The 25,205-nt window shown below is 52.6% G+C and overlaps 1 protein-coding gene across 2 annotated transcripts in view; it reads left to right on the top strand.

Moving 5' to 3' along the window:
- Positions 1-23,383, top strand: part of RECQL4 (RecQ like helicase 4) — a 45,395-nt gene extending 22,012 nt beyond the window's left edge. For both annotated transcript variants that reach the window (XM_075124873.1, XM_048841856.2), the window contains 17 exons: positions 3,662-3,784; positions 7,022-7,168; positions 7,783-7,875; positions 8,155-8,291; positions 8,803-8,886; positions 9,705-9,893; positions 10,313-10,495; positions 11,028-11,223; positions 12,136-12,413; positions 12,963-13,100; positions 13,744-13,906; positions 15,409-15,538; positions 16,798-16,970; positions 17,355-17,541; positions 18,378-18,543; positions 20,518-20,626; positions 22,236-23,383. In XM_075124873.1, coding sequence (XP_074980974.1) covers positions 3,662-3,784; positions 7,022-7,168; positions 7,783-7,875; positions 8,155-8,291; positions 8,803-8,886; positions 9,705-9,893; positions 10,313-10,495; positions 11,028-11,223; positions 12,136-12,413; positions 12,963-13,100; positions 13,744-13,906; positions 15,409-15,538; positions 16,798-16,970; positions 17,355-17,541; positions 18,378-18,543; positions 20,518-20,626; positions 22,236-22,357 — 2,618 coding nt within the window. In that variant the 3' untranslated portion in view covers positions 22,358-23,383. The remainder of the gene's footprint in view (positions 1-3,661; positions 3,785-7,021; positions 7,169-7,782; positions 7,876-8,154; positions 8,292-8,802; positions 8,887-9,704; positions 9,894-10,312; positions 10,496-11,027; positions 11,224-12,135; positions 12,414-12,962; positions 13,101-13,743; positions 13,907-15,408; positions 15,539-16,797; positions 16,971-17,354; positions 17,542-18,377; positions 18,544-20,517; positions 20,627-22,235) is intronic.
- Positions 23,384-25,205: the final 1,822 nt, after the last annotated feature.

Below are 25,205 nucleotides of genomic sequence, written 5' to 3'. Positions count from 1 at the left end.
GGAACGATGGGCTCCACCTAAACCAAAATGGAACCAGATTGCTGGTGCTTAAAATTAACAAGGTCGTAGAACAGTTTTTAAACTAAGGGCTGGGGGAAAAGCCAACAGGTGCAGAGGTGCATGTGGTTTGGACATACCTTCGGGGAGGATCTATTAATGGAGATTCTTTATGCCCTAGTAAGGAGGAGAGGATGGAAAATGATAAAATACAGGTAGGATCTGATGAGAAACAGTCAAATGAAAAAAAGTCCCATTCAGTTACATCATGTAATGGCAGACAGCTAAAAAGTGACAAGTTCTTAATGTGCTTCTATACCAGCGCTAGAAGTCTAAATACTAAGATGGGTGAACTAGAGTGCCTCGTATTAAATGGGGATATTGAGATAATAGGCATCACAGAAACTTGGTGGAATGAGGATAATCAATTGTACCCTGGTATTACTGCGTCCAAAATATATTGGAAGGATAGAACAGGTTATGCTGGTATGGGAGGGGCACTATATGTGAAAGAAAGCGTAAAGTCAAATCAAGTAAAAATCTTAAATGAACCAAACTGTACCATAGAATCTCTATGGATAGTAATTCCATGCTTGAATAATAAGAATATAGCACTAGGGATATATTACAGACCACCTGATCAGAATGGTGATAGTGACTGCGAAATGCTCAGGGAGATTAGAGAGGCTATGAAAATAAAAAACTCAATAATAATGGAGGATTTCAACTATCCCCATATTGACTGGGTACATGTCACCTCAGGATGGGATGCAGAGAAAAAGTTTCTTGACACCTTAAATGACTGCTTCTTGGAGCAGCTAGTCCTGGTAGCCACAAGAGGAGAGTCAATTCTTGATCTAAGTGGAGCACAGGATCAGGTCCAAGAGGTGAATCTAGCTGGACCCCTTGGTAATAGTGACCATGATACAATTAAATTTAACATCCCTGTGGCGGGGAAAACACCACAGCGGCCCAACACTGTAGCATTTAATTTCAGAAGGGGGCACTACACAAAAATGAGGAGGTTAGTTAAACAGAAATTAAAAGGTACAGCACAAAAAGTGAAATCCTTGCAAGCTGCATGGAAACTTTTTAAAAACACCATAATAGAGGCTCAACTTAAATGTATACCCCAAATTATAAAAAACATAGAGAACCAAAAAAGAGCCACCATGGCTAAACAAGAAAGGAAAAGAAGCAGTGAGAGGCAAAAAGGCATCCTTTAAAAAGTGGAAGTTAAATCCTAGTGAGGAAAATAGAACGAAGCATAAACTCTGGCAAATGAAGTGTAAAAATATAATGAGGAAGGCCAAAAAAGAATTTGAAGAACAGCTAGCCAAAGACTCAAAAAGTAACAGCAAAAACATTTTTAAGTACATCACAAGCACGAAGCCTGCTCAACAACCAGTGGGGCCAGGGGATGATCTAGATACTAAAGGAGCACTCAAGGACAATAAGGCCGTTGTGGAGAAACTAAATGAATTCTTTGCATCGGTCTTCATGGTGGAGGATGTGAGGGAGATTCCCAAACCTGAGCCATTGCTTTTAGGTGACAAATCTGAGGAACTGCCCCAGATTGAGGTGTCATTAGAGGAGAATTTGGAACAAATTGAAAAACTAAACAGTAATAAGTTGCAAGGACCAGATAGTATTCACCCAAGAGTTCTGAAGGAACACAAATGTGAAATTGCAGGACTACTAACTAGTCTGTAATCTATCATTTAAATCAGCTTCTGTACCAAATGACTGGAGGATAGCTAATGTGACATCAGTTTTTAAAAAGGGCTCCAGGGGAGACCCCGGCAATTACAGGCCAGTAAACTTGACTTCAGTACTGGGCAAACTGTTTGAAACTATAATAAAGAACAAAATTGTCAGACACATAGATGAACATAATATGTTGGGGAAGAGTCAACATGGTGGTTGTAAAGAGAAATCGTGCCTCACCAGTCTACTGGAATTCTCTGAGGGGGTCAACGAGCATGTGGACAAGGGGGATGCAGTGGGCATAGTGTATTTAGATTTTCAGAAAGCCTTTGACAAGGTCCCTTCCCAAAGGCACTTAAGCAAAGTAAGCTGTCGTGGGATAAGAGGGAAGGTTCTCTCATGGATTGGTAACTGGTTAAAAGATAGGAAACAAAGGGTAGGAATAAATTATCAGTTTTCAGAATGGAAAGAAGTAAATAGTGGTGTCCCCCAGGGGTCTGTACTGGACCCAGTCCTATTTAACATGTTCATAAATGATCTGAAAAAGGGGGTAAATAGTGAGATGGCAAAATTTGCTGATGATACAAAACTACTCAAGATAGTTAAGTCCCAGGCAGACTGCGAAGAGCTACAAAAGGATCTTTCAAAACTGGGTGACTGGGCAACAAAATGGCAGATGAAATTCAGTGTTGATAAATGCAAAGTAATGCACATTGGAAAACATAATTCCAACTATACATATAAAATGATGGGGTCTAAATTAGCTGTTACCACTCAAGAAAGAAATCTTGGAGTCACTGTGTATAGTTCTCTGAAAACATCCACTCAATGTGTAGCGGCAGTCAAAAAAGGGAACAGACTGTTGGGAATCATTAAGAAAGGGATAGATAATAAGACAGGAAAATATCCTATTGCTGCTATATAGATTCATGGTTCGCCCACATCTTGAATACTGCGTACAGATGTGGTGACCCCATCTCAAAAAAGATATACTGGACTTGGAAAAGGTTCAGAAAAGGGCAACAAAAATGATTAGGGGTATGGAATGGCTTCCGTATGAGGAGAGATTAATAAAACTGGGGCATTTCAGCTTGGAAAAGAGATGGCTAAGAGGAGATATGATAGTCTATAAAATCATAACTGGTGTGGAGAAAGTAAAGAAGGAAGTGTTATTTACTCCTTTTCATAACACAAGAACCAGGGGCCACTCAATGAAATTAATAGGCAGCAGGTTTAAAACAAACAAAAGGAAGTATTTTTTTCACACAATGCACAGTCAACCTGTGGAACTCCTTGCCAGAGGATGTTGTGAAGGCCAAGACTATAACAGGGTTCAAAAAAGAACTAGATAAGTTCATGGAGGATAGGTCCGTCAATGGCTATTAGCTAGGATGGGCAAGGATGGTATCCCTAGCCTCTGTTTGCCAGAAGCTGGGAATGGATGACAGGGGATGAATAACTTGATGATTCCCTGTTCTGTTCATTCCCTCTGGGGCACCTGGCATTGACCACTGTCAGAAGACAGGATACTGGGATAGCTGGACCTTTGGTCTGACCCAGTATGGCTGTTCTTATGGTGTCCCACAACCTGATCAGCCATAAGCAGCTTAAAACTTGCTTTGGTCCTGTAGTCTAGCCATTAGCGTAGGATTGAATATAGCAGATCCTGGACCTTGGGCCAGTTCCCAAGTGACAAACACAATGACCAGCGATGACCTATGCCTCCATTAGGACATGTATCAGTTTTGTTTCTTTAAAGCATTGGTGTGAAAGGTGTTGCATGTAGCGATCAGGCTTCTGAGTGTTGCTTTGCAATGGGTACGCAGTTGGCTCTAAGTGCTGCGTCTGTTCAGGGCTGGCAAATTTACATGCTGGGACAGAGAGGCCCTGGCCTTCAGAATCCCCTCCCTCCCATGACTGCCACGCCTGTAGGAGTGAGACTCTTCCTGCCTTGCAGGGCTAGCTCCAGCTGTTGACCCACAGCTGGAGGAAAACAGCGAAGCTATTGAAGAGGAGACGCCATTGCCCACTCTGGAAGAAGTGGCCCGGATGACTAACACGGCTTACAGCAAGATCTCAGGTGAGACTCTAATGGCGCAGATGTTAATTGTTCCTTGGTTTGCTCCCTGGGTAAGTCAGGAGGGCTGGCTTCGCTTAATGGCGGGGGCACGTCTGCCTTGCTCTCCAGTGGCTCCTAGAGGCTGGTCGTGGAGTAGCAGCGCTATCCGTGACTAGCTGGAAGGTTAAGTACTTGTATACAGTTTTGTAGCTGCATCTGTAGAAGGAAAGCTGAGATGGGAGCTTAGAAGGGTTCATGTTAAAGGGAGCACAGTCCTGGATGGGTGAAAATGTGACCTTTTGTGGAAATAACAGCAGTCTGGACTGTCACCTGCTGGTAAACTTTGCGGTCTCTCTTTTTTTAATTGAACTAGACTGCGAAGTATTTTGGAGGAGCAAACAAACATGGTTGCAACCCTACAAAAACAAAGGGTTTTTCTCTCTAACTCTTTCTAGTCCTGGACTGGGCCTTTCTGCTATGTGCTTGTGAGGAAGCAGATGCCTGGATCTGCTCCCTTCTCAGTGCAATGAAATTTTGAAGACCCTAGGGCGAGCCGTCAGCCAAAATCCTCAGTGGGGGTCCTGCCAGGGCTTGGCTCTCAGACAGCGGGTCTCTTGTACGTATTGTAACGCTAGCTCATCCGAATCCAGTACATGTGTTTGTAGAGCGCTTCGCGCAGCGGGGTTCTGATCAGTGCCTGTGGCCCCTGGTGCTGTGCCAATACACCAATCAATACGAAATGGTCCGAGCTAGAGGGGAGAGACGAGGCAGAAGAATGTTGGTGCGCCCCTCTTCTGTCTGCAGTGGGCCTCAGCAGCTGAGAACATCCCTTGAAGCTAGCTCCTGCTCTGTTACCATCACTCCTTCTCTTCACCCCTGCTGTGCAGCCTGCTTCGCACATTGATCTAGCTCCGTACTGCAGCTAGTGCTAGGCTCAGCAGCTTAAGGAAGCTGCAGCCACTTCCATCCTGTCTCTGCTTAGACGTGGGGTGCAGTTTGTATCTTCCGCAAGACCCATTTGATTTGTAAAGTGTTAATTACTCCATCCTGCCCACTAAAGGGTGCCATAGCCCTGTTCAACTCACTCTTGTTTGGCTTCCAAAGAGCAAACCCTGCACGAATGTCCAGGCTGACTTGTCTTGTAGATGAAAGAAAGCAAGGAAGAATAACAGCAGAGTCTCCAGGAGAGTGCTCTGTGTGTGTCTCCTTCGAACTTTCTTGCAGCAGCTCTGAGAACAAAAGGCCCTTCTCTGCATACGGCCAGCTCTTAGCAAAGTGCATCACACAGACAACAAAAGCATCCCCCTTTCCCTCTACACAAAAGCTGTGGTGTTTGTATTGGAGCTGATATGCTCCGTGTGATGAAGTTTCAGCATGTGATGATGCCCCTATGGTTTTAGAATTTTCTGATGCTTAAGTCCAAGCATAACTTCTAGCCACAATACAGACTGGGTTATTGTTATCTGAGTGGCTGGCAGCCCGGAGGGGGAGCTCTCATTAATTCTGAATACAAAAGACCTTGCTGTAAGAGTTCTTTACAACAGAGCATGAAAGAGGATTGTCTCTGTCCATCCAGGTGCTTATAACTCCCACCACTAAAGGCCTCCCAAAGAGTGGAAAAGAAGAAGTCTCTTTCATGTTTTCCATCCCAGACTGTAGAGGAAACAGCTCGATTGCTTTATAGGTTTTCTTTGTCTTTGGTGGTATATGTTTGCATGTGTGGCTATGCTGTATGTATGTCAAGACATTGTTACAGGAAAGCTACACTGAAGCAATGAGTCTCTCACTGAGTCCTGAGCGTGGTGAAGCCCTGGTCTCATATCTCCTGAGGAAGCCAGTTCCAGTCTAGGCCCAGCTCCCAGGAAAGTTCTGCCTCCTGCACTCCTGAGACTCTCCAGTGGCTGGTAGTTCTGTTGCCCCAGTGGGGCGGAGCTGTTGGTGGAGGCCACAGTTGCTGAGGGAGAGTTATCTCTTGGATGGCATAGGCAAATTTCTTGGGTTCTGTGGGGAGCCAGTGCAGAGTGCAATGCCAGAGAGATGTGTTCAAGGTGACCTGTGCGGCCACAGAGAGACTGTTGCATTCTGTACCCATCTGAGCCTTTTCAGGCTTTGTGGTTTCCTTCCTAGATTTGGGTTGCAATCATCAAGCCAGGCCATGAATTGCTGGATGGCCAGCTCTAGGCTAGAGAAGGGGGCGCAGACTTCTGCCTGACTGCAGATGGAAGTATGTCTCCATGGCTGTCTGAGTATCCAACAGTGTGGAGGAGACCTAAATGACCCTGAGGCTGACTCAGTCTGAAGGAAAATGCCCTCAACAGTGAGGGATGCCACGGAGGAAAATTTCGGAAACTCTGTCCTACTTCCTACAAGGCCCTTCAGTCTTGGTTGGGTGCAAGGTCAGCAGAGCTGGGTGTCATCTGTGTCCTGCTGGCCGTTAGCCCTGGCCATCTCCCTGGCTCCCTACAGGTGCTGAATAACATGGGGATGAGGATGGGCCTTGTGGGACTTAGGGGGCGAGGGCTTTGGAGTGGAGACCCACAACGACTCTCTGGAGTTGGTTGGAGAGGAGGGGCCTGAGCCAGGTTGGGGTGTTTCTAGTCACCCCTGCAGCCTTTTGGAGGCCAGACAGGTGTATCTGGTGATCAGTGGTATCAAACGCAGCGGCAGGGCCTAGCATGGTGAGCGAAGATGGAAGTGGCTCATCTCTGGCCAGGAGCAGGTTGCTCACTAGAACCATGTGCTCTGTCTATCCCTGCCCTGGGCTGAGGCCTGACCAGGAGGGTGGTGATGACAAATGTTTAGGATCTCTGGATCAAAGGCGCTACATAAAGTGCCCTGCAAACACTGAGTGTCGGAGAGACGCATCCTTGCATCCCCCTCTGGGGTGGAACATAACAGCTGTTTACCAGCACACAGCCACACCACTCAGCAGGCTAGGACAGGAAGTGAAGGAGAATCCTGCATCTAGTTAAAACCACCGAGGGAATTGAAGAAGGTAGAAGATAATTCCCTAGGTTTGTATTTGACCAGGACGCTGGGGTTAATATCCCAACTCATGGAGAGTCTTTAACGACCAGAAGGGGTCAGAACCTCTGGGCTGTAGCTAGTGTGAGTGCAAGCGGCTTGTCCGGCACTGGGTCTGTACTGACCCCGGGGAAAGAGCCACAGGTGGAGTCGCCAGCACCTTGGATCTCCTCTCAGCCAAGTGCCGTATAAACCTAGCCTGGGTTCCATTGGCTTGTTCCTTTCCATCTCCAGCTGAGAGCAGAAGCGGCCAAGCCGGGCCCGAGAGGGCTGGCGAGGGGGAGTTCGACCTGCACATGCAGAGGCCTGTGTATGAGCCACCTGCTCCACCCCCACCAATGGAGCCTCTCTATGGGCTGGGGCAGGATGGGAAGGTGCGAGGTAAGAGCCGTGAAAGGCAGCCGTGCTAGGGAACGGGATTATGGTGAGTATGTGCTGGACTCGTGTTGGATGCACTGGGCCTTGCTCGTGCAGCTGGGCAGACAAACCTGCATTGCTTTGCCACAGGCACCAGCCCCGTGGTGTGGAATCTGCATTCTGCACTGAGCAGGTTGCTCTCCCAGGGCCCCTGGTGCTGCAGGTCTCTCTAGGAAGGGCACTGCCGCTTTGGAGGGGAACGTGGGCGCATGCCAATGAGGGGCCTTCGCATTCTGCTCATGCCCGTGCTCCCCTTCGGGAGAACGGCTTTGGCTGAGAATAAAATCGGACTCGTCGTCCCGTTTTAAGCAATAGACCAGGCGTTGCTCCCAGAGCTAGAAATAGAACCCAGGAGTCCTGACTCCCAGTTCCCCTTCCTGTAACCACTAGTCTACCTGCCTTCCCAAAGCTCAACTAGAACCCAGGAGACTTGACACCATTCCCCTGTTCTCTGTGCTAGCAGCTCCTTGCCTGTGTGCACCGTTGGCCTAGTCCTCCCTTGGGCTTTGCAACTGGCAGGGCCTTGAACTCCACTGCGGGCCCTTTCCTGACTGCATGTGTGTCTCCGTGCTGTGCAGAGACTCCACAGGAGGTGTTTCGAGCTCTGTCTGAGCTGGGATACAGTGCCTTCCGCCCGGGCCAGGAGGTGGCTGTCATGAGGATTCTCTCAGGTAACCTGTCTGTCTTATCCTGAAGTAGATCCTTCCTGCCCATCCCCACCCACTCAGGAACGGTCATTCATGGCACCTGAGGGCTGGTCTAACACTTGCCTAATGAGGGTTTAGCCCCGAGAGCACTTTCCCCCCAGACCGCCAGTGCTGAAATGAGCCAGGGCTGCGGGGGAAGGCACCAGCGCCCACCACATCTCTCTGCCCCCTTCCCACGCTGACTCCTCCGGGGGATTCCAAGGATCGTGGCCGCTGACTCTGCTGCTGCTGTTTCTGAGCCAGGTCTGTCCACGCTGGTCGTCCTGTCGACGGGGATGGGGAAGTCGCTGTGCTACCAGCTCCCTGCGTACTTGTATGGCAAGCGGTCCAAGTGCATCACCCTGGTGATCTCCCCACTCGTGTCGCTGATGGATGACCAGGTAAATGGGACGTGGCTTTGATCGCAGCCTGGCTGCACTGGGGCTCCTTCCCTTGGGCCTTCTCCCTCGCCCCTGTCCCTTCAGGGGAAGCACTCGGGGCCCAATTGACTTGAGTAGAAGCCGGATCATTGACTTGAGTAGAAGCCGGATTGGGCCCGATTCTGTCCTTTCTTCATCCACTCCCTCATCCCCCTTTTACTCTCTCTTTTTACACTCTGCTGTTGGGGCCCTTCACCCCCCAGGGGTGGTACTTTTGGGGATAAATATTTCCCATCTCAAGATCCCTCCTGTTTCCAGGGGGTTGCTGGGAATTCTCTGCTCTGCTCAGGGCCCTGTTCTTTCTGATGTGCCAGGCAGGACATCTTGGAAGCCTCTGACAAGGATTGCAATGGAGCCCTGGGCTGCTGGATATTGATTCTGTAGCCAGGCCCCCAGACTGAGTGGCAGAGGAGCTCTGTCCCTGGAGGAGCCCTGTCCATTGATGTGTGCGTGTAATGCACTTCATTCCCAGGTTTCAGGGCTTCCCCCTCACCTGAAGGCAGTCTGCATTCACTCCAACATGTCGAAGAGCCAGCGAGAGGCTGCTATAGAAAGGGTGAGTTGCCTGGGGTGATGGGACCCTCCGTAGGAGCTGCGAATCTGAGCCTGCTCTCAGATCCTGGACTGGCTGCCCACCCTCCTCGGAAGGGTATAAGAAGCCCAGGGCATTGTCACTTGGCTTGGGGTGCAGGCCTGCTACGTGCGGCGCCCTGTCCCTTCCTAAGGAGTGCTGCTCTGAGACGCTGGGTGTGGATCTGGTCTAACTGATGGGGCGGAGACCACTCGTGTGCCGGCTAATGGGAACTGGTGGGAAATACCCACTGCTGTCAGGGTTGGGCTCGCCCTAGGGCAGTGCTTGGCCACATATGGAGCGATTCCGATTTAAATACGCACCTGACCATGTTCCGGAGCGTGTGTAGACAGCCCTGGGGCTGTTCTGATGAGTGCTGATCGGGCATGCATTTCTGGCTGGTATGGGGAGCTGGATGGGCAGCTGTGGAGAACAGGTACCCTGCACGCCTCCCACCCCACGTCAGTAGGGATGGGGAGTGGGAGGGCCGGGAGAACCTGAAGAGGCCATTACAGTGACCAGTTGGTACTAATTGTGTTGGTGTCTTTTGAGGTGCAGGCATCTGAGCTGAGAGCGCCCAGCTCCTCTCACACCGAGCAGCCAGTGGATGGGAAAGACCTTCTGGCCCCCAGGAGGGCTGGGTTGGAGGGGCTGAGATTTATCCAATCCCATGGGCCACCCAGCTCCCCTCCTTTCTCTCCCCTTCCACACCCCCCCGGTGTGTGTGTTTCTGGGGGCGGGGCTGGGTATGTGTAATTCTTACGGGGGTAACCCCTCCTTCCTGATGCTGTGCGTGTTTGCAGGTGAAGGGAGGGAAGGTGCATGTGCTGTTGCTCTCCCCGGAGGCCCTGGTGGGCGGAGGCAGGGTGGGATCTAGCTGTCTCCCCTCTGCCGACCAGCTCCCCCCCGTGGCGTTTGCCTGTATCGATGAAGCACACTGTGTCTCCGAGTGGTCCCACAACTTCCGCCCATGCTACCTGCGGCTCTGTAAGGTACGGGGGGGGGGGGGATCTGGCCAGAGCTTCCTGGCACCAGCGTGGCGTGACATGTCTGCCTGCGGGGAGATGGCCAGGGCTATAAAGACTCACACGCCTGCTGTCTCTGTGTTAGCAGCAGCAATGAGACGTGGTGCCAGGAAAGGGGTTCTAGGGTCGCAGTCTCTGAGATGAGCTGTCAGACCAAACTCCTGGCTGCTAATTCCCTCCTGGGTAACTGCATTCTGATCCCCTGTGTTCCACTTGCCTCTTGAGGCACCGTCCTCGCTTCCTGCCCTGAGCTGTGGTGTGATGTTGGGGTGTGGGGGGGATTGGGATTCTCCAGAGAGCTGTACCCCACATGTAGCACACCACTGTCTCTCGGCCGGGAAATGCCAGCCCCTGGCGTTAGGGAGTGACGGCTCTTCTCCCTGCAGGTTCTTCGGGATCGCCTAGGGGTGCGCTGCCTTCTGGGCCTTACGGCCACGGCCACGCTAGCCACAGCGCAGGATGTGGCCCATCACTTGGGTATCCAGGAGGAGGAAGGGATAGCCGTGCGCTCTGCTGCTGTTCCCCCAAACCTGCACCTTTCGGTCTCGACGGACAGGGACAAGGATCAGGTAGGGAGGGGGAGCAGGGCTTTCCGGGAACTTGGAAGAGACTCGCATGGTCGTTGAAGGACTAGAGAAGCTTTCTGCCATCTCTCTAAATCCAAGCTCCGGGGATCAAGTTAAATTCCCCCTGTGGTTTCAGGTCAGTACAGGATTAATCCCTTTCTGACCTCAGTGGTTGCGTAGCGTTCTTGGGAGCTGTTAGACGGCTGCCGTGCATGTCTCCTCCACAAGTGGCTGCTCTCTGAGGGTGCATGAAATGATCCATGTGTCTCTTAGCCTCGCTTTGGGATCTGTTGGGGTGCCATGCTTTCTCTGGGATCCCCACGTATTCGTTCTATGCTGTGCAGGGAGTGGAATTCACCAGGAGTGGGTTGGGGAGTTGTCTATGGGAGCAGGTCAGTGTTCCTGCCTTTGGGGGGCTCGTAAGCTCAGGTGTGGGCTTTTCTGGCCCTGTGAGAGGAGTGAGTTGCCTTGAGAAGCTCCTTGAGAGTGAAGCATCTGTAGAGAAGAGACTCATTCTCTCCTTGTCTGGTTCCAGGCCCTGGTCTCGTTGCTGCAGGGAGAGAGGTTTGGGGGCCTGGACTCGGTCATTGTTTACTGCACACGGCGAGAGGAGACAGCCCGGATTGCGGCACTGATCCGCACGCGCCTCCAGGGCGTGACGCTCAGGGAGTCCATGACTGCTGAGGAGCAGCACCATGACGATAGTGCTGGGAAGAGGAAGAAAGCCAAGGGTAAGAAAAGGTCGTCGCTGGGCTTTCCTGCAGCACCGAGAGCGAAGCACGATCCAGCCCCTCCCCTGAGATTAGACTGTGCACCAGCCTTGGGCATCTGTGAACGGATGTACACTGGAGCAGAGGCCACTGGGACGCAGCGTGTTAGGGATGGAATTGCCGTCTGGAGGGAGTAGTCGAAGACACACAGGGCTTTCCATGCTGGCTCAGACCACTGGGCCCTTCAGTCCAGCAGCGAGCCTCTGACAGTGCAAATACCTGACACTTCTTCAGAGGAAGGAGAAGTTCACTTCCCCTCCCCCACACCAAGCACCCATCCTGGCGGGGCAGGGAAATGCCTTCTGTGAGCTTCAGATGCATGGGCTTTGCTTCCCCCGTTACAGACCATCCTAGCAAACATGGCAGGGTGTGGTGGCCGGGAGGGCTAAACCACCTCAGGGGATGCCACGTGAGTGATGTCAGGAAGGGCGCTTTGTCCAAGGACTCCTGCTGGCTGGCCTGTTGGCCTGCTCAGGCTTTTGACTCTGTTCCTTGGCTGCAGCTTGAACCAATCCCACCCCTGCAGCCGGGAGCTCTGGCTCAGCCACACCCAAATCTCAGCTACAGACCGTAAATGAGGAGCAAAGACTGAATCGCTTAAAATTGAGGCTTAAAGCTCCATCTTAGAAACCCTCTCGGGAGAACGAATGGGAATTGGTCACCTGCTGATCTGGAGCAGATGATGTCGCTGCTACCCATCGAGGGGGCGACTAACCGGTGGGGGGTGTTTCCTAAATGCTTTGTCTGTTGCTCGTTTCCACCTCTGATGAATTAGTGACCGCTTGCAGGGTTCTCTGAGAATGAGAAGCCCAATATCGGTGCTAATGATCATTCAGTGGTGGTCTCTCTTCTCTCTCCATGTCTGTGGCGTAGCTAAGAAAAGCATCCGGTGCCCTCTGAAGTGGGTCGCCGATTCCTACCACGGTGGCATGTGTGCCACCGAGCGCCGCCGGGTCCAGAACAACTTCATGTGCGGCCAGCTGCGGATCGTGGTGGCCACGGTGGCCTTTGGCATGGGGCTAGACAAGTCCGACGTGCGTGGGATCGTGCACTACAACATGCCCAAGAACTTTGAGAGCTACGTGCAGGAGATTGGGCGGGCGGGACGGGACGGGAAGCCAGCGCATTGCCATCTCTTCTTGGATCCGGAGGTAATTGCTGCCGGAGGGGTGGGGGCTAAGCCAAGAGCCAGGGCATCCCACCAGCCACCTCTGCTGCAGCCAGTCGAAATCCCAGCCTGACTGACGCCCCTGCTTAGTCTGCTGAGTAGCTGGATGCTGCAGCCATTATAGGAAGGTGAATGGCTCTCGTGCCCCCAGTGAATCCAATAGCCGGGGCTCTCTAGGGCTTATAGGGTGCTCAAGGATTGGCACAACCAGTCCTTGGCCCTGAAGCCCTGCGCTGATGGAGCCAGTCACAGGCTTGGACCAGTACTGAGTCCAGAGTGAGGAGGAAACCTGCCCCACATCCAGATTCTTCCCTCCCACCACAAGGACTGACAGCGAAACGTCCTACTGCCTTGTTCCTCGCTGCCCAGCCTCCGTCTCAGCGAGTCCCAAGCAGGCGTCAATTCTCGGCCTCATTTTCCCCACCAGCAGCTGGGAAGCTCCAGGCTCAGCGTGCGTGGCAGGGGCTGCTCTCTCACCTTTGTGTGTGTCTCACTGTTCACCCCACGTTCCCCGGCTCCTTGTCCTCCCCAGGGCGGGGATCTGCATGAGCTCAGGCGACACATCTACGCTGACACCGTGGATTTTTTCACCATTAAGAAGCTAGTGCAGAAGGTTTTCTCTCGCTGTAAGTGCCTGGAGCTTCACCGCAAACAACAGGACCTCAGCAGGGTGAGGAACGAGCCCTGAGCGCCAGGGTGGCCAACGCAGGGCCTGGGCTGCCCTCTCTCCTTTAATACAGCAGTGCAGTCTGTGGGGCCTACAGGTCCCAGCATGCCATGCTCCATCTTGATCTGATTGGCCTGCCCCCTTACCATTTGTCTGATGGCAGGTTCAGAGAGTAACCTTCTCTCTGGCCCCTGGAGACGATACATCAGTAGGGTGACCAGATAGCAACTGTGAAAAAACGGGACAGGGGGTGGGGGGTAATAGGCACCTATATAAGAAAAAGTCCCAAAAAACAGGACTGTCCCTATAAAAACGGGACATTTGGTCACCCTATGCATTGGGATCATGTTGACATGCAGGCCTGGGATGGTACATGGGGCAGCGGTAGGGCAGCTCCCCTGGGCTGCACCTTTTCTGGAGATCAAGGGGCACGTCAGGCTGCCCGTTCAGCTTAAAATCAAGGGTCCATCTGAACCTGGTTAGAAGTGGGTTGGGGCAGAGCTGCAGCCCATGTCCCAGCCAGGTGGGGCACCTTGTTTGGGAGCTTGTCATGTGTGGGCTCTAAGGGAGGAAGGAGGCCTCCAGCCCCAGCTGCTCGCCTCTGGTACCTCCTGCCTGAGACGGGCTCGGCGTTGTTTCCCTGCAGGGGGGCGAGGTGTTGGACGCTGAGCTGATGGAGCTCGTGGGAGCCGGTAAGGAGCAGGCATGTCGGGATGACAGGATGAGTGGGCAGCAGCGCGTGTGTTACAAACACGAGCGTGCCATCCCCGTGCAGCAGACGGTGGAATCCCTGGACATCCGAGAGGAAGGTGAGGCTCACGCCGCTTCCTGGCGTGGCGATCTGGAAAGGATTCTTTCTCCCCTCAGCTCTGTGGGCAGGACGGGGCTTCTGGCCGGGATAGTGTGGGCTTGTTTGCCTTTGTGCAACGTCTTGTGCTGGTGGCAGAGCAGACTGATCATGGCGGGGCTGGCTGGGACGTGGCCTGATCCGGTAGGGCTGACCCTGTCTTCCATTATAGGTCAGGCCAGGCCTTGCTGCTGTATCTGTTCCCCTTTCCTTCTCACAAACTTGGCGAGGCGCGACGGGTACATCAGGGGACGGGGAGAGGCAGCCGTTGTGTCTGGTGTTTGAAAATTGCCCATAGAATATCAGGGTTGGAAGGGACCTCAGGAGGTCATCTAGTCCAACCCCCTGCTCAAAGCAGGACCAATCCCCAACTAAATCATCCCAGCCAGGGCTTTGTCAAGCCTGACCTTAAAAACCTCTAAGGATGGAGATTCCACCACCTCCCTAGGTAACGCATTCCACTGCTTCACCACCCTCCTAGTGAAAAAGTTTTTCCTAATATCCAACCTAAACCTCCCCCACTGCAACTTGAGACCATTACTCCTCGTTCTGTCATCTGTTACCACTGAGAACAGTCTAGATCCATCCCCTTTGGAACCCCCTTTCAGGTAGTTGAAAGCAGCTATCAAATCCCCCCTCATTCTTCTCTTCTGCGGACTAAATAATCCCAGTTCCCTCAGCCTCTCCTCATAAGTCATGTGTTCCAGCCCCCTAATCATTTTTGTTGCCCTCCGCTGGACGCGTTCCAATTTTTCATCTCCTTCTTGTAGTGTGGGGCCCAAAACTGGACACAGTACTCCAGATGAGGCCTCACCAGTGTCAAATAGAGGGGAACAATCACGTCCTTTGATCTGCTGGCAATGCTTCTACTTATACATCCCAAAAAGCCATTGGCCTTCTTGGCAACAAGGGCACACTGTTGACTCATATCCAGCTTCTCGTCCACTGTAACCCCTCGGTCCTTTTCTGCAGAACTGCTGCCTAGCCACTTGGTCCCTAAGTGCGGGACTCTGCACTTGTCCTTGTTGAACCTCATCAGATTTCTTTTGGCCCAATCCTCTAATTTGTCAGGGTCCCTCTGTATCCTATCATTACCATCCAGCCAGGCTGGGGCTGCTCCCGAGCTTGCTGTGAGCCTGAGGGATGTGCATAGATGTGCCTTGTGCATAGAGAATGTAGACTCGTGCAGCTCCTCCCCTTTAATATAGAGGGGGCGGCTCATGTCCCACCATGCCCTGCTCTTGAGCAAGCCAGATGGAGGGCAGTCGCAGGTCCTGTGTGGGGCAGTAAGCAGGTGGCATGGGAGGCTAGGCTGCACCCGGGGGGAGGTGGGCCATAGCGTGCGGACATAGAGAAACCAAAAGCCTGGCTCTTCGAAGTGGGGCTCTGAGAGGTGACTGCAGCTCATGCCAGTCCCACCAGAACGCTCCGTGATTGGCGCATGTCTCCTCTCTTCTGCTACAGGCATCGAGACCCTGCTGTGTTACCTGGAGCTGCATCCACAGTGCTGGGTGGAGCTGCTGCACCCCACTTTCTCCTCCTGCCGGGTGGTGTGTTACGGGGGCCCCCAGCAGCTCAGGGCAACCGCAAAAAGGTGAGAGTCACTGCGTGGCATGGGGAGTGATGAAATCGGAGCCCTTCCATGCGGGGAATGGAGAGACCTCTCGGGATGTGCGAACTCTGTGGGAAATGCCTTCATCAGCTCAGACCCAGCTTCGAAACAGTTCCATCTGCTTCTGGGCATCTCCTTACTGGGAAGGGCTACTCAAACCAGAGCTGTGACTGCACTTGGTAGGGAGGAGGTCAGCTGGGGGATGTTCTTGCCAGCAAGCACTGCGGGAGCTGGCACCTGGAGGAGGGGGGCGAAGAGGTTGAAGGATGGATAAGTAGGACTCGTGGGAGGAAATCTGGAACGTTGCCGGGAGGAGCTATGAGGAATAGGATAGAGAGCGCATCTCCTGGGATGCTGAGAGAGAGACAGGCCCACGCCCTGGAGACTGGGCTGGCAGACGCTCTGCACTGGCGGGGTAATAGACTAGCACAGCTGGGTAGGGCTCTTCCACTGTGCGTCCTCTGGCTAAGGAACAGCGAAGTGCCCCACAAAGGTGGGGCTGCTTTGTGGTGCCGTAGGGGGGTGTTTCGGGGAGCAGAGGGGGCAATAGATTCAAGCTCTCCTCTGAAAGGCTCCTTGCACTGCACTGCTGTGCTAGGAGTTATATTCAGTACTGTTGGACGCCCAGAGGGAGTGGGATGGCAGGGCTGCACTCATCCTGGATGCTTGCTGCCTGCAGGAGTGACTGCCTGATTCAGTGCAGGCTGCCAGGTTGGTCACTACACCACTGGCCAGGGAGTACAGCAGCTGGGCTCACAAGGGGCTGAATAACAGTGCTCAGATAAAGGAGTTGGATCCTGTGCCCAGTGCGTAAACAGGTGCCTCCTGGAACCCAGTGCCTTCTACAGGCAGCATTGCACAGCTGGCCAGGAGCCTCTGGGCTGGCTGTCTCCCACCTACCTCTGCAGTTCCAGGGGTCAGCTGGCAGCGGCATACAGACACCGATGTGGGGGGCCAGTGCAGCAAACCTGACACTAATAAAGATACACGGAGCTTTGCATATCTTACCTCATTGATCCTCACAACTTTGCAGAGCGGTAGGCAATGGTTGCAAAGAGACAGGCCCAAGGCTGCAGAGGGAGTCTGTGTCAGAGGTAGATCTAATTTGGAGGAGTTCCTGGCTCCCTGCGCTAGTCCCCTTCTCCCCTCCCCAGTTCCCATGTTACTGCTGCTGGCTTTGATTTTTGTCTCTGGGTTCTCAGCATCTGCATCCTCGGCTTTTTCTCTCCTTCTGCTCTCAGCTCCCCGCCCATCGCAGTGTGTCTGGCCCGGGAGCGTCTGGCAGGGGTGGATCACACGCACGCCAGCTCTGTGGAGTTCGACGTGATCGCACTCAGTGACTCCATGGGCTGGGAGGTTCTGCCGGTGAAGCGAGCCCTGCGCCAGCTCCAATGGAACACACAGCTACAGAAAGGTGCTGAGGCTCTTGCGCTGAGACTGCTTCTCCGGGGCACCGGGGAGTAGGGGCAGAGCTGGGGAAGGGAGCCCCAGAGAGAGCTATGGTGGAAAGATAAAATCCCCCCTCCTCCTGCAGTCCACATGAGTTCTGTAGCATCTCCAGTGGGCAGGGGCTCTAAAAGTGCCACGGGTGTCTGTGGGATTGGCCCTCTTGGGCACTCGGGGCAAAGCCCAGAGCTCATGTACCATTTTCTGGCCCTGCTCGGAGCCCTGTGTTCAGTGATTCTCTTGTGTCCCCTGCGGTGAGATTGTACCAGTGCTCCCCCTCTTGCTGTGCGTGTGTCATCTAGTGATCCTGAGTCAGTTCCCATAAAGAGCCCCTCCCCCGCCTTGTTGCCAGGTTGCCATGGCACTGGGAAGAGCGGTGTCCTGGTGGAGTTCAGCGACCTGTCCTTTCACCTGCGCTCCTACGGAGACCTCACAGACCAGGAAATGGACTCTGTGTGCAACTTCCTGCACCACCGGGTGACGACACGGGAAACGACCACTCTCTGCCAGCTCCAAGCCTGCTTCAGGGCCTTCCAGAGGTGAGCATGGGCAGCTGTGGGGAACCCAGCCCCACTCTGCACACCCCGGACAGTCAGTTCCAGTTAAAGCCTCCACAAAGAGGTTTCACCTCATGCCTCTTACCTCCACCCTCCCTTCCACGCTGAGGGAGGCCCCGGGAGTTACTGCAATATGTGCTGGTGATAAGACTATGGAAGCGGAGTGGGAACAATGAGTTAGTCAGCAGTGGTACAGGGCGAAACGCAGGCAATCTGTCAGCAGGTCAGACAGTGCGTGGGGCAGCGAGGAGGCTGGTGCTGCTTGGCTGGGGTGGGGAGCAGAGACGGAAGGTCCGTGAGGGTGGCTGGGGAAGTCCATGGAGAGCTTTTGAAAATGAGGGGCATAATTGTGACCCAGATCCTGAAGTGACCGGGGCCAGTGGCGGTGCTCACACAGGAGCAAAGAACTTGCCCCCTCCACTGGTCTGCCATCTCTGACATAAACACAAAGCAGTGTGGCCATTCCAACTCCAAGCCCTACCAAACAAACTGCTCCCTGCATGCATGCTCCTCCCCTGGGGAGAGGATGAGAAAACGAACCACGCAGGGGAGATACAAATCCCATCACTCCGGACGTGATTGCCAGATACTTAGATATTCTCCAGGGCAGGAGAAGAACCTGCACGGAACAGATTAGAACTCTAGGGTAGGGACAGAATATGGTTGTCCTGCTCTATACGCATCACCTTCCCTTGGGATCCTGTCCCTTCTTGCTCTTCCTCCTTCCCTGTGGCTTATCCCACTCACTTCTCCAGTTATCCTGCACTCTAAGATCTAGTGGTGCACGATTTAACACTAACACACCTTTTCCTGGGCAGTGTGGCCTGCCAAGCCAGCACCCTGTATTCGGAGCGTGTGGACAAGGAGAGGAGCTCCCAGCTGAAGGCCTTGTTAATGGACTATTTTGAGAAGAAACCTGTGCTGGACGAGACCGAGCTAATGCGCAGGGAAGAAGAGGAGGCAGAAGATCTCAGTAACATGAAAGTGAGCAAACTCCTTTGTTTACTTCCTTTTGTTGGTATCTAGTTTTGAGCCCATCTGAGCCACTTGCAGGCTGGCATTTCTGATACCCCTGAAACCATGGCATGTAGACAGTAGATGTGGTGTCAGCTGTTGCATTAGAAAGGCTGTCTGTATAGTGTATGGTTGTACTGGGTGGGATGGGATGGACTGTGTGTGTGTGCGCACGCATGCTCTGAGTGGATCAAAATCCATGGCAGTACTGGGTCCTCCTGGATTAAAGGATGTCAAGCTTTGAAAGGGGTGAGGGGGTGTGTATGTGAGAGAGCAAGCGAATGAATCTAGGAAACACTTGCCTCACTCTGGCTTTAAAACCGTTGGCGCTGCCATTTTGGTGAACATTCTGTGACTGGATTTGAGACCCTTCTCTTTTACTAAAGTATGGAAGCACTTTGCCCGGTGGGGGTGGGTGGGGGTGTGTGTGTTTTCCTTCGTTGCACTTTGCTTTTAGAAGTTTAAAGGGATGCTATCAAATTATTCTGCACCTTTAAATTTAGGACTTGTTAGCAACATGTGAGGGCCAGTCCTGGTTCCATTGATGTCATTGGCACTTCAAAATTAGTACTTTACACTTTTCATCTTCAAAGTGTCCCAAATACAAATTTAAAAGGGTATCTTGGTAAGGATTTTACTGGATCAGATGGGAGTAGAAATATTTCCATAACTTTTTTGTTTTCCCTTTTTTTTTCTCATTTAAAAAGTCTCCCTGCACTCCCTGTTTAAACACTCTCCCTGCAGCACCCTTGTACTAGACAACCAGTAAGTGAAAGTGATCAGAAAAAAAAGTGAAACTGATCACTTTTTGGTTTCACTCTTCAAACAGAAGAGAGCAAAAGTGATCAGCCATGATGCTGAAAAGTAAATTAGAGGATTTTCCCCTGATTCCATAATCTGAGGGTCTGTTAGATCAGTGGTTGTCAACCAGGGGTTCATGTACCCCTGGGGGGTACACAGGTCTTCCAGGGGGTACATGAACTCATCTAGATATTTGCCTAGTTTTACAACAGGCTACATAAAAACACTATGTAGTGAATTCAATGTAAACTAAACTTTCATACAGACAATGACTGGATTATACTGCTCTATTTACTATACACTGACATGTAAATACAATATTTATATTCCAACTGATCTATTTTATATCAATAAAAATAAGAAAGTCAGCAATTTTTCAGTAACAATGTGCTGTGACACTTTCATATTTTTATGTCTGATTTTTTGTAAGCAAGTAGTTTTTAAGTGAGGTGAAACTTGGGGGTACGCAAGACAAATCAGACTCCTGAAAGGGGGCCAGTACTCTGGAAAGGTTGAGAGCCAGTGTGTTAGATGGACAACAATGTCTAATCCAGGTTTCTGTATTGCACTGTATTTTGAAATACGGCTTTTATCGTGTGTCCCTATTCTGTAACCAAAAGAAAACTATCTAAGGCCTACACGACCATCTGTTGGCAAAAGGGTATGTTGCTCAGGGGTGTGGAAAAAAACCAGCCCCCTTGGCGACATAAGTTTCGCCGGCATAAGTGGTCGGGTGCATAAGGGCTATGTCGGCGGGAGAGCTTCTCTCGCCAATGTAGCAACTGCCGCTCATTGGGGGTGGTTTAATGATGTGGATGGGAGAGCTCTCTCCCGCCGGCATAGAGCAGCTACACGAGAGATCTTACAGAGGTGCCGCTGTCAGCTTGCTCGTGTGGACATGGCCTAAATCCAAGCACAGGATGAGACCACAGCTCACTGATTTGGTCCCAGTTAATTTTATCCCTTGGTGTGAAGTGGGTTGTGAGTGCTCATCAGCCCTGTTTTTTGGATTTGTCTGATCAAGAAATGGTCTCTCCCAACACTACGAGGCTGTAGAGAGAAGGAACCTTCTGCGGAGACCAAGATGGAACCTGGCTTATTTTCCCCCCAAAGCCTAACGAATTTCAAATGTTTTCTCTGTAGCTGCGGGAGTGGGAAGGGCAAATCCGCTCGGACATCCGGAATTTCCTGTCCATCCGCCAGGATGAGAAATTCTCTGGCAGAGCTATTGCCAGGATATTTCATGGCATTGGTAAGGCAAGCCGAGCGCAAGACTGGAATCCTATCTGCCTTTTGCTACTTATGTAATATGACTTTCCATAATACTAGGCATTTTCTGCCTGATCTCTGTAACCGCTGCACAGATCTCACCTTAACCCTCCTTAAAATGTGTTTGTAACCATGGCCATGGTGAAAGGGGCTGGCTTGGAAACTGAAGGCTTCTTTTGGGACCTGCTCCTGCTGCTGTCCTTGTCTTTTATTGTGAAATGGTATGCAACCCCTCAGTCCAAGGGAGTGGAGTGTTACCCCTACTCTAGCAATCCATGCGGGATTTGAGCTGCAGGGGACCTCTGATGCTCAGGGTGGGCTTCCCCAGCCACAGAGAGTGTGTACCTGTCATGGTTACAGGGCAAGCTGTGCTTTTTGGCCCCTTTGAGGACAGGTGATGCTACCTTCCCCTCTTTCTGGGAGGAATCACACAGTCTTGCATCTCTCTGACGGAGCATCTGAGCTGCAGGACCCTGGCCACCACTGATGTTAACTCAAGTGGCCCAGCTTGTTTGGCACCTGCAAGCCCTTTTCCTTCAGGGGCCTTTGGCAGCAGCTGATTAGAGAGACAAAACCAGCTTGTCCCAAGCATAGTCTCATGAATGCACTCCAAAGGGCCAGAAAATGCAGAGCGAAGGGTAAGAACAAGAACGGCCTGTGAGCATGTTTCCCCTGACCTTGATCTTCATCTTTCCTTGCCAGCTTGGTAAGTTCCCCCCTTCTCTGGGTGGGGAGCCAGCCTGCTTGCTGCATCCCTGTCAGCGCTCACTGGCAGCCCCAGCAACTCACTCCACTCCCCTTCCTTCTCTAGACCCAGCATCCTCCAGCTGCTCAGTATCCCTTTGCTCCTGAGTTCAGGCCTGGGAAGAATAAACTCTACCAGCCTGCTTGGAGCCAGGCCAGGGGTATTCCCCAATTAATTGCATCCCCGCTGTTTGCTGGAGGACCCTTAGTGATCTGTGGGACTGTACCTTACCTTCACCATTGTTTGGTTTCCTCTTGGTTCCCCCCTAACAGCCTCCTCTGATTTAACTCCTTGCTGCCTGGCAGGATAATATCAAACAGGTGAACTGCGGGGCATATGATGATGATGATGATAAAAAATAGTAGACATACCTCCCTCCTCCTGCACAGGACCCCCTGTTGATAGCTTGGCTCTGTCTGCCTCCAGTAGCCACACCACATATAGGTTTAGGAATCTGCTACTGCCTTTGAACTAACAGACACAGGCCTTTTAGCTCAATAGAGGCTCATGCTTTTAGAGGCAGATGACCTGGGTGCAGTCCCCTTAGATGACCTGTCCAGGGACGTTGTCATTGTGTGAACAAGGTTACAGTCTCCTAGAGCTCTGTGGGCCTGTTTGACACAGGGGTAATTCCATGGAACTCAAGAAGGTGACCCTGGTGTAATGGAGCAGGGAATCCGGCCTCTGAATGCCTAGGCCCAGCCACATATGCTCAGCTGCTGTTAATGTCGAGGTCGCTTGTGTGAAAGCTTTGACCACTCTTCTGTCTCGAGTTAGGCACTGCCACTGAATGACAGGCGGGTGATGGGCTCAGCAGCTGACCGGGGCTTTTTCTCTCTCTGAACAGGGAGCCCATGTTACCCTGCCCAGGTCTATGGACGAGACCGCAGGTTCTGGAGGAAATACATCCACTTTGACTTCAATAAAATCATGCGCCTGGCCACGGAGGAGATTATCCGATGCAAATGAGCCTGCGAGGGCAGGAACGTCAGTCACTGACCCGCAGGGAAATGGAACGTCACAACAGCCACCAGAGCAAAGCCGGGGAGCCCTGCATGCCATGGCTCTGTGTGCCGTAGCTCCTGTATTCCATTCACCTCACTGCAGATCCCAGGAGCTCCCATGAGGGACCTTCATCTAATGGCTGTGTCGTGATTCTAGTCCCAGTTAACCCAGTGCAGGGAACTGGGGCTCCCACTTACACTGGGGACTCCTCTGCAGATCCCATCTGGCGAGGTACCTGCTTTTCAGAAGTGGAGAGGATACGCCGTGGGCTGTGCCCAAAGGAGGCTGGGCGAGAAAACAGAGCCTGAGGGTGGCTCCCAAGCTTGCTGGGAGGAAGAGGCTTTGGGCGATTATCCAGTTGACTGTATATAAATGTCCCTTTTAAGGTTCAGTCCCCTAGACCTGCCCCAAGCAAACGCACCTCTCTGACTTAGGGAGGCGAGTCACCAGCCCTGTGTGCCAGGGGCTTGTCTTCTCACTTTTCAGGGCTAACTCCACTATGGTGTTCTACTCATTTTGCAAAATTGTACAACATCTGAGCACATTTCCTGCCCCAGCCCTGCCTCTCACCCCCGGTACAGGGGGAGGGCAGACTGGGTACAGCTGGACTTTTCTCAGACATGGGCTGTGAATAGACACGTTCAGTTCCCACTGGATATTCAATAACCATCTTGGGAGGTGGCAACGTTTGGCCCATTCAGGAATGGGTGGGATGCTTTCCATACATTTAGATGGTGCAGAGGAGGTAGAATGCCCCTCCCAACGTACCATAGTGTGTGTAAAAAGTAACTGTATTTACATCCGAGCTTTGACTGTTGTTGTGTTTCCCCTCGCTAACAATTGTCTGTTGCTCACTATACGTTCCAATGCCTTTGGAGTGTCTTCAGTGCTGTTCTATTTCCACTGACCATCTGAAATCTTTGTTTCCCCTCTTCCATCTGGGACCATATCTGGGTTTTATATTCACACTAATAAAGAGTGTCTTTTAAAGTGCCTGACTTCACCTCTTGGCCCTTCCCTTCCTGCTGTGTGAGCAGAGTTGCAAGACTCTGCCTGTCTCCCTGGGAGCTGCTGGGGGCGGTGGGGCACTGCAGGGTGGGGGATTTGGGCATGTGGAGTGATCTCTTCAAAGGCACCTGGGAGAGTGAGAAGCCCTGATTAGTCCTTGACCTACTGAGAAGCTCGGTGCCTTTGCATATCCCACCCCTTTGGTTTTTATCAGCATAAACTAAACCCAAAAGCCAACCTCCACAGCCAGCCATTGTTTTCAAGTGGGACAGACTGGGTTACGCTACTTTGCACCTTGGTATGAGGAAAGGTTAGGGGATGCTTGGGTATGTGCGTGGGAGAAGCTCCCAAATCCAGATGAGGTACCAGCACAGTCCTGCACTCCCAGCTGGCAGTTTTCTGGCCTGTGTTATACAGGAGGTCAGATGCTTGTTTGGTCCCCTCTAGCCTTGGAATCTATAACACTCCTCTCTGTTTTTTTTTAAATTTTAAATCCACTAAGTTTGCAGCTGCTCTGGTAGCTTAAAAGTACGTGTGTAGAACTGATTTCAGAACTGGCCCTCCAATGGACCTTTTGTATCTCCTAACTGACCCCGCGCTCTGTATCAAGAGCACTCTGTACAGGGACATGCGTAACGTATGCTAATGGCTGTAACTGGATTTTCATGCCATTGAAAGTTGGCTAACTGAAAGCCTGCAGGCCTCTTACAAACAGGCATAGGCTGGATGTTGGGAGGGCAAGCTTCCCTGCCAACCTGCCGCTGCCCTGCTCTGGAGGGCCCCCACTTCTGGAGGTGAGAGGGACCTTACCAGGGGTCATTCAACCCTTAGCTCCTCTGCTGACACACCCTCCACCCCTCAACAAAGGGGCACCTCCACCACTTCTCTGCAGCCTGTAGCTGACGTCGCCGGCCCCCCACACCTGCACAGGCAGCGGCTGCAGGAAAGGCTGCAGAGGCAGCTGGGGTCAGAGATGGGCAAGTCAGCGTTTGACTGGCAGGGCACAGAATGTGCTTATCGCAGCAGCCTGGAGAGTGGTGCAGGGGAAGGGTCAGTGATGGAAAGTAACCTCCATTCAGGGGCGAGGCCTATGCGAAATACACCCATGCTGTGTGTTTAGGGCTGGGGGGGGATGGGTACTGGGCAGCGGGGTGGGGCACCACCTTTGGTCCCTATCTGCTGCCCTCCCCCTACCGTTACCCATTTTAGCAAAGGTCAAGGACTATGTAACTAGACGGTGTCTCTCCGGGGTGAGGTGGGGCTGGGGGGGGTGCACTGGCATGCCGTAGCAGGTGCTGGTGCCGGCTTGGGGGGAGGAATGTGGCTGGTTCGTGCTACAGGCTGGGGCGCTGGTGAAGGTGGGACCTGGCGCAGGCGGGGGGGCCATGAGCTCTGCGCTCTTGGGTGCGACGCTGGGGGTTGGGGTGTGGGGAGGGGGTGTGGGGGTGCAGGAGCCAGGAGAGGGGGCAGTCTGGGCAGCGGGGCTCCTGGGGGGAGGGGGCATGAGCCCTGTGTGGGGCAGTGCAGGGGTGGGGGTGCTGCTCTAGGAGGGTGGCAGGGGGGGTTCAGGGGGTGCCCCCCCCCCAGGGCCAGGGATGTGGCCTGGGCCCAGCTGGAGTGGAGCAGAGCTGGCGCCAGGGGCCCCCAGCCCCGCTGCCAGGCAGCCTCTGGCCCGGCCCCCAGGGAGGGGCCTATCCAGGGAGGGGCGGGGTCAGAGGCAGCCGGCCCAGCACGGCAACGCCACGGTCGGTCCTCCGCAGCCATAGAGAAGAGCGAGAGGCATGCTAGAAGGGCCCACCACCAC

This window comes from Caretta caretta, chromosome 2, assembly GCF_965140235.1.
Source record: "Caretta caretta isolate rCarCar2 chromosome 2, rCarCar1.hap1, whole genome shotgun sequence".
NCBI classification, from domain to species: domain Eukaryota; kingdom Metazoa; phylum Chordata; order Testudines; family Cheloniidae; genus Caretta; species Caretta caretta.
Note: the sequence above shows the minus strand (reverse complement) of the source record. Positions and strands in the feature narration are given on the sequence as shown.